We start from the raw sequence: 15,908 nt of genomic DNA, 5'->3' as shown, positions 1-15,908 counted from the left end.
ATGTTGAGGCTTATGCCTGATGCTTTAACTGATGCTTTAAACGAGTCGAAGAAAGTATGCTGTTTTAAAAGGTCCCTACGAACTGATGCTTTATGGATGCCATGAAAATTGATGTTTAAGTCCATGCTTTTAAATGATGTTTCTCCATGAACGAACTGCTAAATGAAAAGAAATGAAAGTACTGAAAGGAATGAACTGAAAGAAATGATTGAAATGAAATGCATGAAAATACGTAACGGCCATATGAATGAATTAAAAGGGTACCAATGGACTGGGCAGATCGTAATGCCGGATAAGTAGTACTGATAGTGCACCCAATGCTGCCCTCTAACAGAAAATGGATTCCCAACCTGTGGCCACTAGCGGAGTATGGGTCTAAAAGACGGCTAACCCTAGACACGAGGCATAATAGTGTGTACCGGCCAATGAAACTGCTAAGAAAGAATATATGAATGTATGAATGCATCGAACTCTTGAAAAAATGAAGGCACTGAAGGGAGATACACTTTACGAAAAGAAAATCATTTTAAAGAAAAATCCCGTCCATCGATGTTTTCAAATGAATGCACGCATGCATGCACATATAGTATATATGGTATGATGAATGCATGAATGAAAACCTATGTTATTATATTTTAACGGTATGGAGTAATGCTTACTAAGTATTCGACTTATTTTAGTTTTTATGTGTGCCCCTCTCCCCACAGGAACTGAATGAACTGTGACGCCCCGACTCCCACGTACAAAAACAAGGGAATCGTGATGTCAGGATGATGACAACACGGGTCACGCATCCCAACGAAATGTGCTCAAGTGTATGCAACATGCAAAAGTGTACAATAAAAATCGCAGCGGATAATATAAACAAGTCATCTAAGTACCAGAAATTTAAATACAAATATTCCAAACAAAACCTTTAAAGAGTTATACAGTCATCCCAAATATATTACAAAGGCAACACATAAATTGATAAAAAATGAAACTCGATAAACAGGAGCAATCCCAGATCATTCCACCAACGGAGCCAAGGTAAGGCTCGTCATCTTCATCTGCATCAAAATCTGTGATACCACAGGTAAGTATAAACCAAACAACTCTCGGGATAAAAACATATTAATGCAACCAACATACATTCATACGACAAAATCCACTTAGCAATAAAATACCATTTTTTTCCAAAAATGATTATTTCCAATACACGCCAAAATCCCACTTTGGCCCAAAAACATAGTCTGTCATTTTTTCAGAAAATGATTCACACAAACAAACCAATTATCGGACACTGTAGGCGGGAATCGCAGGCGAGACTCTACCACCGTCCCTGCTTACCACCATCCCTAGCGCGTGCACCGTAGGTGAGAATCACAGGCGGGACACAACCACCATCCCTGCTTACCACCATCTCTACCGCGTGCACCGTAGGCGGAAATCACAGGCAGGACTCTACCATCATTCCTGCTTACCACCATCCCTACAGTTCCTTTCTACACAATAAATACTTATCACACACTATGAATACTTCTTAGAGCACTGTAGGCGGGAATCACAAGCGGGACTATACCACCATTCCTAGCGCGTGCACCGTAGGCGGGAATCACAGGAGGGACACAACCACCATCCCTACCGCGTGCACCGTAGGCGGAACTCTACCACCATCCCTGCTTACCACCGTCCCTACAGTCTCTTTTCCTTTTTCTCAAACCAGTCAATCCAGTTGTTTCAAACACACTCAAATCATTTCACATGAAAATCTAATTTTTAGATAAACACATGAACATGTATGTAATCATTTGAAAACTCAGTTTTCATTTACAAACATGAACATGCGTGCAAATATGCCATATACATGAAACAACACCACAACAACCAACAATTCACAATACCAACCAAACACACAACTCCGTCCATAATTCATCCAACCCCCGAACTCCTAGGACTCAGTCTGGCATGTCCAACCAGTTCACAATAATATGAGTTAGTGCAAAAATATATTTAAATCACAATAGTTCTTTGGAAAAATACTTACAGCGCTATAATATGATTTTCGAAGGATCACGGAGGTGCAAGAAGTGGTGACTTAGCAACGTAACAGTGTAAAATACACTGTGGCCGTGGGTCTCAAATACTCACTTTTCAACGGAGACAAACTAAGACCCGAAATTGATAGGGTAGGGCCTAGAGAGGTCGGTGAAGCCAATGGTGGTGGTGGTTTGCCGTGGGTGGCGGCGCAAAGGGTGGTTTTAAGGCCAAAAAATCGAGATCGGAGATGGGCTTGGTTGTGCTTCACCGGTGACGGATCGGAGCCGGGATTGGGTCCATTGGGTTACCAAGAGGTCGGGGATGAAGTGGTGAAGAGATGGTGGCTAGAGGTGGTGCGACGGCGGCCCGCGAAGGAAGAGAAGGCCGCGGCTGGGTGTTGTGCGTGGAGGCTATCGGCTGCGAGATAGGGGCTGGGATTTGGGAGGTGAGGTTGCCGGCCAGTGGGGAGGTGAACGGAAGGGGCGGTGTCGGTCACCGGCGGCTCACGATGGTGGGCTGGGTGGAGAAGAAATCGGACGGGGAGAGAGAGAGAGAGAGCGTCGCGCGGGAGGGGGGAAAACTGGGGAAAGAAAAAGAAAAAAAAAAGAAAGTAAAGAAAAGAAAAAGGGAAAAAGAAAAATGGAGGGAAAGAAATGAGGTCCAATCAATTAAATTAAATTAAACGTAATGATACAATGAAAATAAAATAATTAAATCCCACAATCAATTAATTTAAAAGAAGAACAATTTAAATGTACAACAATAAATAAATATTAAGAAAACATAACAATTTAATTTTCACAATTTAAAGATCATAAAATAACCCATTTAAAATATCCGATAATTATAAAATAAGAGAATAAATTTTTGAATTATTAAAAATAATCCTTCAGTGAAAATATACTAAAATACGGGATGTTACATGAACAATATGCGTCAGGACAGACATAACCCATGGGGAAGAGCACGGAGGTCTAGGCATGAGTGGTTTAACTGCATGAGAGGCCCTTTTATTTTAAAATTGATGTTTTTCGCTGTAAACCTCTTTTATTCTGAAAACGCATTTTATTTTATAACGTAGAGTCTTGCACTCTAGGTATGGAAGTAAAAATTTTAAATCGAACGGTAATTCCTGTCGTCATTTCTAAAATCATTTTATAAAAAGTCACACTACAAGGAGGATGTTACATAGTGGTATCAGAGCAAAGCCTAGGTTATGGTAAACTCTATAGCATTTTTTTCAAAATAAAAGAGAAAGCTTTTTCCAATGAGAGAAAACTTTTTCCAAAGAAAGAAAACTTTTGGAAAGAGATCTGCATGTGAAGGAAAAACCTAGACTGACGTCTTCCCAAGGTATGTCTCGTCCTGCAGTAAGTACAAGAAAGTATTTTATTCTAATGCTATGATATTTTCAAAGTATGACCTAATTAATCCATGCATGTCAGACTGGCAACTAGAAAGAGGTAGTAATGCTAAGTGCATAGAATGTAAGAGGTATCAGAGAATGGATATAGTTAAAGGATAAGGAATGGACGATGGAACGTTAGGACAGGTAGAACAGGTTGCTTACTAATAGAGGAACGGATTAAAAAACATTAGAGAGACTGCAATAGTTAAGAAACGCATGAACGACCATGAGCCGAACTAGGATCGAGATGGTGACTTCAAGTTTTCCTGGCAAGAATCTTAGAGTGGAAGGTATGAGCGCTACGTGATGGATGGGCTCAAGTACTTTGGACTAACTTTAAGCATGTGTCAGAGGAATGACGAGATGTGAGGGCAAAGTTCTATACAAAATCTGACAAAGATGCTGAACATGCGCGGAGACGTTTGAAGATAAGGCGAGGACTAGTATGAACGGGCCCATAGTAAGGGTAAGCAAATTCTTTGAACACTGCGTAAATTCCTAAAACACTAAGCAAAATCCCTAGAATGTTAAGCAAATTCCTAGAACGGAATTTATTTAAGGTGGGAAGAATGTAACAACTTGCTCTTTTCTCTCTCTAATGGCCACGAGTCTCATTATGCGTGTCGAATCTCGATGGCGTGTTTTTAAAGATATTATGTGATTTTTAAAGTACGTCTAGTGTTTTAAATGTACTGAAAATATTTATATAGTGTATTTCTAGTGTTATTGAACCAAGCTTGATTTTAAATAAGAAAATTATAATATTTTTAAAAAGCACAAAAAATATTATAATTTTCAGAAATCATTTTAATATCATTTATTAAAATGATTTCAATTATTTAAAATATTATGAGATTTAAATTATGTTGAAAATTCTAATTAATTAAATGACTTTATTCTTTTAAATATATTAAATAAGACTTCATCATTTTGTTAATGATGAAGGAATATTATTTTATAACTAAAGTTTAGTTTAAATAATATTCTATTTTAATTCCTCTCAGTGCTTTTATTAAGTTAATGTTTACGCATTTTAAATCTGTGTTTTAATTCTCCACAGTTAGATCGTCTTGTAGATCCTAAGATGAAGGGTCTGGATTAAATACTCAAGCCCCCTCTCTTTCTCCCTCCCTTTTCGCTTCCATCTTTCTCTCCTCCCTCTCCCTCATGCGTACGTTGCAAGCTCCCCTCCCTCTCACCAGATTCTCCCTAAGCCCAGTCCGGCGCTGCCCAGCCTCACTACCACCACCATCGGCATCCTCTCATGCCAGCGAGTTCCCACCACTGAATCCAGCCTCCATCCCGCAACCTCCTTCTCCGTTGGATGCACGCACAGCTTCACTGTGCATAGCTCCTAGCGCCACCGTACGCGGCTACCCAGGCCACCGCATCTCCACCACCTCACACTTGTGATCACCTCTCACAGATCCAACCACCACGAACCTCCCTCTCCCTCTCCCTCTCCCTCTCCGTCGCGCACATGCACACAACCCATAAATGGGTTTCACACGGTTCTACCACCACTAACGGCCCTAGCGCCGTCGTGCATCAGGCCCAGCCCCACCGAGCACCTCCCCTGACCACAGTGACTCTACCCGAGCTCCTCCAAGCCAGCCAAGCCCTCCACCTCTCTCAAGCTCTCTCTTGCTCCCATGGCTGCTCACCACCTCATGGCTTAGATCTGCCACCGTAGAGCCACCGCACCACCTCGCCAAGGTCCTCCTAGGCCCATCCATGCCGAACCCTTTCCAGATCCGCACCCATAGCCATCTTCAAGGGCCCAAATAGCCACTGTACGTGGGTTAGCCGCCACATACGACCCTTCCGACATCATCAACCGTGACGGTCAGCAAGCAAAGCACGGGTTATCCCGTCGATGGTATAACCCTCTATCCCTTGTTATTTATGTTAGATGTTAATTAGTTGATTAGGTTGTGGACTGTGTTGTTAGTATTTGTGAAGTTCGCTGTGTAGTGTGGTGATGTGATGTGTTGTGTATGTGAAGTGTTGGGCGTAGTTAGGAACTGTGCTGTGCAGTGTCGTGGACTATGCTGGGAAGAGTACACGTGGAGTGTACTCTGTGTGGCATAGCATAAACGTGACGAGATGTCAGGATGTGACAGGAGTACGTGAGGGAGCATGCTCACGATGAGTTAGGAGTCGGCGTAGAAATGACGTAGCTGGATGTCAGATGACATGACAAGGTCACGGTGTAGCTTGGGAGTAGTCTCGAGCTATATGACGTGACGTAAGGTATAGTTGTGAATAGAGTTTTGTCGTGTTAAGTGTTGGGATGAACTGTCAAAAGGGACTGGTTGCATGAAGAGTCATGCTAGCCGGGTTAAGAAAACGTTGGTATTGGAGTATGGCGCTTGTCCCTTCGAGCATATTATCAACGTATTATATGTTGGTCTTAGGTGATAAAGGGGTAAAGTACATGTGTAATCTGGTGAGACACATGTGCCAGACGGACTCATCATATGTAATGGGTAATCTGTCCTAACCGTGGTTACACGGTACTTAAGTCTAAGAGTTGGCTTAGAGCCGTGTGGCATGTATGGATGAGAATGAAGATTTTGTTTGACCTAAGATGCATGGAGGCAGTGACGGATGTATTGTCTAGGATTGGGATGCATGTTTCCATTGGCCGGATCATGCATCGGAATGTGGTCAACAGAAAGAGTAGGATGAAAGTTTTAGTGTCTTAATCTTAAGGTGAATCATGGGTTCACTTTAGTGGATGAGCACTCGAGGTAAGACCTTGAGTTTGAAAAATGTAGTGAATGTAAGTTGACCCCGAAGGTTTTAGTATAGTAAAGAGCACATAAGAGCATGAGATAGAATGAGAGTGTTTCGAGTGAAGTGTAGTTCTACTTCTAGTTTAGTTGCTTATGCATTAGATAGAGAATAACGTTAAGGTTATGTGTATGTATATAGGTTGTCATCTGACACGCACATGAATGGACTGCATGATATGAAAGTAGCAATGAGTCCAGGTAAGTATTATGTTCATACTCTTCTAGAGTTTTCCAAAACGGTATGAAATGAAAATGAAGTGATTTTCCCTTACGATGCATTACGAAACAGCACAAAAGATGTTTTATGAAAACTTGTTAAGTATAAGTGTTCAAAGGTATACGTATGTACGACACTTCTTGATAGTCCATTTTTACGCACCCAAAATATTAATTGCTTGCATATGAATGGATAACAATACACAGTATCTATTACATGTATTTTCCACAAAAAAAAAATGTTGAGGCTTATGCCTGATGCTTTAACTGCGACGCGAAAAAAGTATGTTGTTTTAAAAGGTCCCTATGAACTGATGCTTTATGGATGCCATGAAAAATGATGTTTAAGCCCATGCTTTCAAATTATGTTCCTCCATGAACGAACTACTAAATGAAAATAAATGAAATGACTGAACTGAAAAAAAAGGAATGAAATGAAATGCGTAACGACCATATTAATGATTGAAAAGGGTACCAATGGACTGGGCAGATTGCAATGCTGGATAAGTAGTACTGGTAGTGCACCCAGTGCTACCCCCTGATGGAAAATGGATTCCTAACCCGTAGCCACGGGCAGAGTCCAGGTCCAAAAGACCGCTGACCCCAACACATGGGGCGTAACAGTGTATACTAGCCAATGAAAGTGATAAGAAAGAATGTATGAATGCATGAATGCATCGAACTCTTGATGAAATGAAGTCACTGATAGGAGCATTTTATGAAAAGAAAACTCTTTTTAAAGAATAACCTCGTCCAATGATGTTTTCGAACGAATGCACGCATGCATGTATGTATAGTATGTATGGTATGATGAATGCATGAATGAAAACCTAAGTTATTATATTTTAATGGTATGAAGTAATGCTTACTGAATATTCGACTCATTTTAGTTTTTATGTTTGCCCCTCCCATCACAGGAACTGAATGAGTAGTACACGTCAAGACGGACACGGTCCATGGGGAAGAGCATGGAGATCTCGGCATGAGAGTTTTAATTGCATGAGAGGCCCTTTTATTTTAAAATTGAAGTTTTTCGTTGTAGATCTCTTTTATTCTCAAAGCATATTTTATTTTATAACGTAGTGTCTGGCACCCTGGGTATGGAAGTAAAAATTTTTAAATCAAACGGTAATTCCCCTCGTCTTTTCTAAAATCGTTATATAAAAAGTTCCACCACAATGACGGGCGTTACAGCCTGGGTGTTACACTAGATGGCAAACTCCAAGTCATCATATTTATAAGATGAATTGGGATGCAGCCATTGATGAAAGCAGATTAAAAATGAGTGCTGGAGTTGTGATGAAGGACTCTGCAGGGGATGTTTTTGGTGCTTTGTGCATGCCTTCTCTTGCAGTTAAAGATGCTGTTGTGGCAGAGGCAAATACACTTTGGAGAGCTAGAGTTTTCTGTGAAGAAATTGGAATTGAGGAAGCTATTCTAGAAGGGGATGCCATGAAGTTAATCAAGGACGTTAAGGAAAGGGAGGAGAATTGTGCATAGTATGGACAACTGATTGAAGACATCAAAGTAAAGTTCAGAAATGGTCAGAAATGGCAACTTCAGTACACTCCTAGAGAGGGTAATGTGGTAGCTCACAAACTAGCTAAGTATGCTCTTCAATGTGAGGAAGAGGTAGCATGGATAGAAGATTGTCCAGATTGGATTAAACCATGTATCCAACTCGAGAAACAATGTAATCCTTTGAGTATTGAATGATAAATGGAAGTTGTTTTGGTTTTTAAAAAAAAGCACTAGGGATGAACATGCTCAAGGTTTCTTGAAGTAAACCACACGAAACAGCAGATGGTGTCTCATTCTGGGAATGGTCTGGCCCTGCATTGGATGAAGGAGATGAAGCATCGTAGTGATTTTCAAATTTCCTTGGGAAGCCCTACCGGCTAGTTTGTTTTAATACTAGTAGGGCTTGATGAAAGGAATTTTAGAACATTATGAATATGCTCCTGGACACAAAGTCTTATTTTCTGACACGTAACCATACATGCTGTTGTCTCAAGTTGGTTTATTTGAGAACTGTAAATTGTGTTTTGTCAATGGTCTTACTATTATTCATTTCTATTCACAAACAATTCACTACTATTCATTAACTATTCACTATTATTTACAGATTATTTGAAATCATCTTAGCATCCAAACGTAACCTAAATTTGCTTTGCTTTCACATAGAATCTTAAATGTGTATCTCAATATATCTTTTGCAGGGATAACTGAATGCACTGAATGAGCTTCTCAACAATCCCATACTAGTTAATCATTTTAGACCCAATTATCCACTCTTGTCAATTCTCTTTAATTCATGATCCTTAAGCATCAATCAACAACTAATCCTGACCAAATGTCATTGAATCTGTGTCACAAACACTTGTTCTAGAATCTTTAAAAGTTTTAATTACTTCCATTTTTGAGCATCTTGGTAGATGGTTGTGAACCATTTGCTGATGACCTGTGGACAGGGATCAGGATAAACAATTTCACATTTCAGGGTGTGAAGCTATGCATCAGTTGTAAGGTAAAGAGCTAGCTCTTTTCATGTTATATTTTCTGTAATAATATCTACGTATTTCATGTTTTGTGTGAAAAGCCTTTTTTTTTTTTTTTTCCAAAGAACCAAACAAATGTGACTTTCAAATATCTGAGATGAGCTATAGAGATAACTGTAGCTGAAGGGAAAGAAAAGGTCATTGATTCACAAGGGTTGATAACTCAAAATTGTATGAGCATTATTATAAATATTAAAGGGTGAAAACAATCATGTGTTTGAAGCAAACTCTCTTGTAATTAATTAAGGAAGCATACTTAGTTGTAATTAATTAATGAAGCATGCTCAGGCCATACGCAAGTCAACAAAAGACCATATGCACAGAAGCTGACATGTAGAGAAGAGGATTTCTATGAAACATGGACAAATTTGGAGCTGAGATTACAGAAGAGTGAGCTGGAATGAATGGCTTATGCATTGAGGAAAAATCAATGGATTTTTGAAAGCGCATTTCAAAGTCCAATAGATGTGCTGTCTACTACTACGGCTGAAAGAGAAGAGTTTACACAAGCAAAGGGGGAGATCAGAGTGAGGTTCTAAGAGCGGTTCCTGTCAACAGAAATGTTACTTGGCAAACTCCCAGTCATTATACTTATTAGGTGAATTGGGATGCAGACATTGATGAAAGCAGATTAAAAATGGGTGCTGGAGTTGTGATTAGGGACTCTGCAGGGGATGTTATTGGTGCTTTGTGCATGCCTTCTCTTGCAATTAAAGATGCTATTGTGACATAGGCAAATACACTTTGGAGAGCTATAGTTTTCTGTGAAGAAATTGGAATTGAGGAAGCTATTCTAGAAGGGGATGCCATGAAGTTAATCAAGGAAGGAGATATGTGCATAGTATGGAACAACTGATTGAAGACATCAAAGTAAAGTTCAGAAATGGTCAGAAATGGCAACTTCAGTACACTCCTAGGGAGGGTAATGTGGTAGCTCACAAACTAGCTAAGTATGCTATTCAATGTGAGGAAGAGGTAGTATGGATAGAAGATTGTCCAGATTGGATTAAACCATGTATCCAACTCAAGAAACAATGTAATCCTTTGAGTATTGAATGATAAATGGAAGTTGTTTTGGTTTTCTAAAAAAAAAAAAAAAAAAAGGAAAGGAAAAGACCAACCCGTTTAGACATAGTTTAGATCGATTTGGTCATAAATATATGCGATGTGCTAAAATAACTAAATTAATTAATGAAAAATATTGTATGTATCCTTATATATATATATATATATCAATATGTACCTAAGTTAGCTATCTTAAGCGATTATAACATAAATAGAACTTTGAATTTATGTTTCTAGGCATTTAATTTTTGTGTTTTTTTAATCTTCTAGAGTTTTCTCTATTTTTTTTATATATCTTTATTTTTTGAATTTATTTTTTATTAGCTTTATGTTTTTGTGATTTTTTAAGATTTGTTGGCCCACCCTTGAGGTGGCCATTCTTGTATTATTTTTCAATATTCTCAATTTTTAGTATTTTTTAATTACTTTTTATAAATTCATTTTTACATATATAAAGATGTTTGATTTATTTTTTGTTAATTGTAACACTCGGACCCAGAATTTGTATGGTTGGGCTATGGATTTTTTTTATTTATTTGAGCTTGATATTTAGGTTATTTTTTATATTTTTATGTTATGGATCGGGTAGTGATTTTTAGTTTGAGCTTTTGGTCGTTTGTTTAAACCTTGGAAAAACCTAACAGTTTATGAGCAGTTTTCCTCACCCACACGACTCTTTTCACATCCGCATGCACGTCTCTCATGCACAACCCTCGTCCTTTTTGGTTTTGATCTAGGGTTTTTCTAATCAACTCTTTATATGCATGTACTTCTCTCCTGAAAAAGAAGTAGCCGCAAACCTCCCACGACAGTCTTCATCCCCACAAGCCCAACGCCTCACTCACACCTCCTCCTTGACTCCTCACTGTCCGAAGCCCTGCCCTCCATCATCCGTACTACCACTACACCAGTACACACATATACGACTTCCATCCCACGGCACAACAGCCCATTGCACCACCCAGAACTCTGACTGCCCCATACAAAAATCAACGCAATCCATGCATGCACGAAGTCCCCACAGTGCACTACCGCGCCACCCAGCACCTCCTCATAGTTGCTGTCCGTTGACCCATATCCCTCAACCGTGCAACACAGAAACATAGCAAAGATCACAACACATAGCCCGGTGCCCTTGTTGTTCAAAGCCACCACACACGGAGCTAGCGCCTCCACCTCGTTACCACCGGCACAGAGAACTCCTACGGTCACTCCCCGCCACTCCTATCCCGCTGTGTCCCTCTCGATAAGCCATCGACAGCACCTCCGTGTCACTCTCTCTTGACTTACTCTATCTCTTTTGCATCTTTATTTTTTCATTCGTTGGTCTCTCTCTCACTGCTTTGGCATTGTGATCATCGCTGCCCACCGCATCTGCCTCTAGGTAAATTCTACATCTCGACGTGAGCTTCGTTTCCTCTTTCGATATGCTCTCTTCATGTTTGTTTTGTTTTTCTTGTTCCTCCAGAAATAATGTTTATGCCTTTTTGACTCTAGTCATAATATCCATAGTATTTGTGAAAACGCCATCAAGCCTTTGGATATTGATTTTCCGTAAAGCACCTCAAACCAAGTGTTTTCTTTTTTCAATTTTTGCCTTTCCAATTATAAAACTACCAACAGTTTTTAATTTCATTTTTATCCTTAGTATTAATTCATGACAGAGTTATAATTTTTTTATGGACATTGTTTTAAGTCTCAAAAATTTTGTGTAGATGGTACTTTATTTAAATTAAACTATGTTTAATTGGATTATATTCCAAAGATACTAATTTCTATATTGAACTACAATAAAATAAAGGTTTTTGTTAAATGATATTCATTTTGTTGGACCTAATTAATAATTATATTAATGTATAAATTGGAAGTATTAATTGATATCGAGGAAATTTAGAAATGTGACGATATTTTAGGATTACGTGAATTTAGGTTTTTGAGGAATTAAAATAGATTATTTTAGCATCTTAAACTTAAATATTGAAATACGTGTACGATTGGAAATTTATGAAAATTATGTGACAATCTTATAGGTGATGATTGATTTTTATTCAGTACTGTTGTGGAGAAATTCTGATAAGCTAAGAAGTCTATGTAAGCGGGGTTCATATACTATTTTTGCATAAAAGAAATGAAATGAGGTTGATTTTGAAAATATGCATGTTTGTTTTTGAAAAGAAATCTAAAAACGACCTCAGATGTTTGTTTTCCATATGCATAAATTATATATAAGAGAAAGTATTTTCTGTCATGATTAGTGCAGACATGAGGTAATTTTGTGCATTATGTTGCTGAATTATGCAAAAAGAGCGAATATGAAAATCTAAAAGTTTTTGCTATGAATAAATGAAGATTTTTTTATTTTGTTTATTTCGAACATGTGAAATGATTTGAAGCTACTCAGTATTTTGTTTTGATATGAAGTGTCATCTAAACAACTTGACATGAAGTTTTGATTTTGTATCTAAATATGATCGGGTTCCGATGATGTTCCGTTTTGTTTCTGTTAAGGCCCAACCACAGATATAATGGTGGTTTATAACCCTACCACAGGGTGAAACATGGTATACGGCCCAACCATAAATATAATGGTGGTTTATAATCCCACCACAAGGGTGAAACATAGTATACAGCCTAGCCACGGATATAATGGTGGTTTATAACCCTACCAAGGGGGTGAAACATGCTATACGGCCCAACCATAGGTATAATGATGGTTTATAACCCTACTACGGGGGTGAAACATGGTATATGTCCCAACTACGGGTATAATAGTGGTTTATAACCCTACCACTGGGGTTAAACATGGTATTTGTCCCGATGTGATGTTATGAATTGATATGAATATAATGTTTCAGTTTGGATATGCCAAAGGATTTTCTTTTTGGTAACAAGTTTGTTTTTCTAAAAATTTCGCTCTGATATTTTGTACTAAGTTTTGTTAATGCTTTCTGAAAGTAAATTTGTTGTTTCTGCATTTTGAAAGTAATATATTTTGTTCTTCATACCGAACTTTATAAATGCTCATGTTTACATGCTAGTATATGCTCTCTGCTTACTGAGTTGTTGATAACTCACCCCTTATCTCCACAATATTTTTCAGATATTTTGATGGTTCAGCAGAGGATCAAGACTATAAGGCATTGGTGAGATGATTTAAGTATAATGGATTAAGCATATGAAGTTTTTTATGAGTATTGTCGATTTTTATTAAGAAGTTTTATTGTGTTATGATGACTTGACATTTTGGAAAATTGGTTATATTGAGGAAATTAGATTGAATCAAATTTTCTATATGATATTGAGAATTTGGAGTCTTGTTTTATATTGTTGAAAGGTGAGTTTAAGTGTTAGGAAGTAACTTTCCGACTCGTGCGGGACCGGGAAGTTACATTAATGGTGATGCCTTATGAAAAGAAAAATTAGGTTTTATTTAGATAATGAAAGTGTTTCATCTCATTTCTTCTTATCATTATAATTTTTCTAAATTTGTACATAAAATATAATAAATAATTTATCTTTTTTAAATTTTAAAACATTAATAAAATTAAAAAATAATATTCTAATAATATTTTATTCAACTTTCAACTTATTGAATTTGTTGGGTTTGTGATTTCGGTGCTTTTGCTTGTGATTTGGGTGTATCAGTGATTTTTGCTTCTGGATTTTGCTGCTTGTGATTTTTAGGTGGTTTTGGTTCTTGTGATTTTTGGGGAGTTGTGGCTTCGACTCTGCTCCAATTGAGTCTACTATAGTTAGAGCTAGAGTTTGAATCCAAACTCTGGCAAAATCGGAATTAGGGTTTTCCAACTCCGGTTTGACCTATAACTTGATAATATAACTTCTAACAAAGTTTGGGCATTTTGTTCTATTTGTAACCCTATTTTATACGTAGAAAATTATTTAGCTACAACATTTTTACAATAATTTTATAATTCTATATGAAATTAAAGTCAGTTTTATATTTTAAGAATAATGCTAGATATAGTCATATATTATGCAAGCATTGAGTACTCCCTTTAAAAAATAATGACGTATACAATTAAAAAATAATAATTTTTCATATTTACTCAATATCTTTAAAAGGAGTGTACGCTTATATACGTTATAATTGCAAATATCATTTCTCATATTTTAATAAAGTGATATGCTTGTACGGGTTAAATGTAAAATGATTATAGATGTATTATTATTCATTATGCATACTAAATTGTGGTTTAGAGGGTTGATAATTCAAAATTGCGTGAGCATTATCATAAATATTAAACGTTGCGAAGTAAACTATCCTGTAATTATTTTTTAATATTCTCAATCTTTAATGATTTTTTAATTGAATTTTTATATAATTAATTTTTTTTTTCTTTACATTGTTAGTGATTTTTTAATTACTTTTTTTTATAAAATTCATTATTTTTTTTTTTGACCTAGTTTAATTTTTTAAAGATGTTTGATTTATTTATTTTTGTTAACGGTGATACCTAATGGAAAGAAAAATTAATGTGGAGAGATATTTCTAAATTGACGAGAGAGACAATTCCCGTGCTTGCTTAGGTCATTGAGGCGATAGCGAGAGCAGCAGCGGCAGCGGCTAGCCTTGTCTTCGTGTTCTCCAGTTGTTGGGTTATCAGTTGAAGAGCAATGGAGATGGACGAGATGGGTCTTGTGGAATTGTTTGGTTACGACAAGCTGGAAAGAGAATTAATCCTCAGCCAAAATAATTTGTCTTCAACTTCGCCGGAATATTGCGCGCTAAATGATTTACGTGATGAGATGACACCAGAGGAAGCCTACTCCTACAGCGAACAAGTTTTGAACAGTGACGTGAGTCTCACTATATTTGATCCGATCTTCTATTATCTTTGTCAACGCCTACTCCAGCTTTAATTTTTTGTTTAATTCCTCCATCTTTTCGTGTCATTTGTTGGTTTAGGGCTTTGATGTTTCTGACATCCCTGGCGTCAATTGTTTCCACCAAATTCAACCGTGCAACATAGACTACGATTATGATATGTATAAACGGTATTCGCAGCTCGCAATCGACGAATACAATCGTCGGTTCAAGGTTTCTGTTTTTTTTCTCTGTTATGATTATTATTTATAAAAATTATTATCACCATCATCTTTTAAACAGAAAATTGTGCAAATTCTTCATGGCTTTGGTTGGCGTGTAGGATGCCAATGCGGAGTTGGAGTTTGTTAAGGTCTTGAAGGCAATGGGTCAGGCTTCCAGGGGAATCAGGTATTATATAACCTTCAACGCCAAGGATCTTGGCGATGGAGGTGAGATTAAGACGTATCAAGCTGTGGTATTAGATGGTATAGACTCTGAGACAGCGAAATCCTTTAGGCTAAAGCCCCCGAGGATGAGCGAGGTAAAGCAAATTGATTCCATTGATTCTTGGTAGCTTTGAGCCACTGTTATGGCTTTGTCGTTTTCGTATTTCTATTTAATTCATTGGTAGATAGATGAATCTGTTAATTATCTTATACATATATTTTGCTGACCTTCCATGAGACTAACAAATATCCCATCTAATTAGACTAGGCTACTGTATCCTCTTATGCCAGTCATAAATTTTAGGGCCATGATTGGTTATGATCTCTGTGGAGATTCATATACTATATTAGAGTGGTAGCTCAATGGAGCTATTCATTTTTTCATGTTTTCAGAAAACCAAAGACTCGTTAGGATGAAATTGATACTCATGCGCAATCTCCATGATATTCAAGTGATGGGTAAGAAAGATTCTTATCTGACAAAGTGACAGCAATAAAAAATGAGGTTGTTCACATTGTCAACGAGATTACACTCATGGATGAGATGAGCTGGATGTGTAGGAAGAGCAC

The 15,908-nt window shown here is 37.5% G+C and overlaps 1 protein-coding gene across 3 annotated transcripts in view; it reads left to right on the top strand.

The window, feature by feature from the left end:
* The window catches only part of LOC121267535, a 150,589-nt gene that overhangs the window by 83,801 nt on the left and 50,880 nt on the right, over window positions 1-15,908 (top strand). For 2 of the 3 annotated variants that reach the window (XM_041171433.1, XM_041171439.1), the window contains exons 2-3: window positions 14,992-15,123; window positions 15,233-15,433. In XM_041171433.1, the coding sequence (XP_041027367.1) occupies window positions 14,992-15,123; window positions 15,233-15,433 (333 nt within the window). Of the gene's footprint in view, window positions 1-14,621; window positions 14,883-14,991; window positions 15,124-15,232; window positions 15,434-15,908 lie in introns of all 3 variants that reach the window. The other variant, XM_041171435.1, reaches the window with a different exon arrangement.

This window comes from Juglans microcarpa x Juglans regia, chromosome 5S, assembly GCF_004785595.1.
Source record: "Juglans microcarpa x Juglans regia isolate MS1-56 chromosome 5S, Jm3101_v1.0, whole genome shotgun sequence".
NCBI lineage: Eukaryota > Viridiplantae > Streptophyta > Magnoliopsida > Fagales > Juglandaceae > Juglans > Juglans microcarpa x Juglans regia.
The sequence above is the reverse complement of the archived record's forward strand: the minus strand, read 5'-3'. Positions and strand labels throughout refer to the sequence as shown.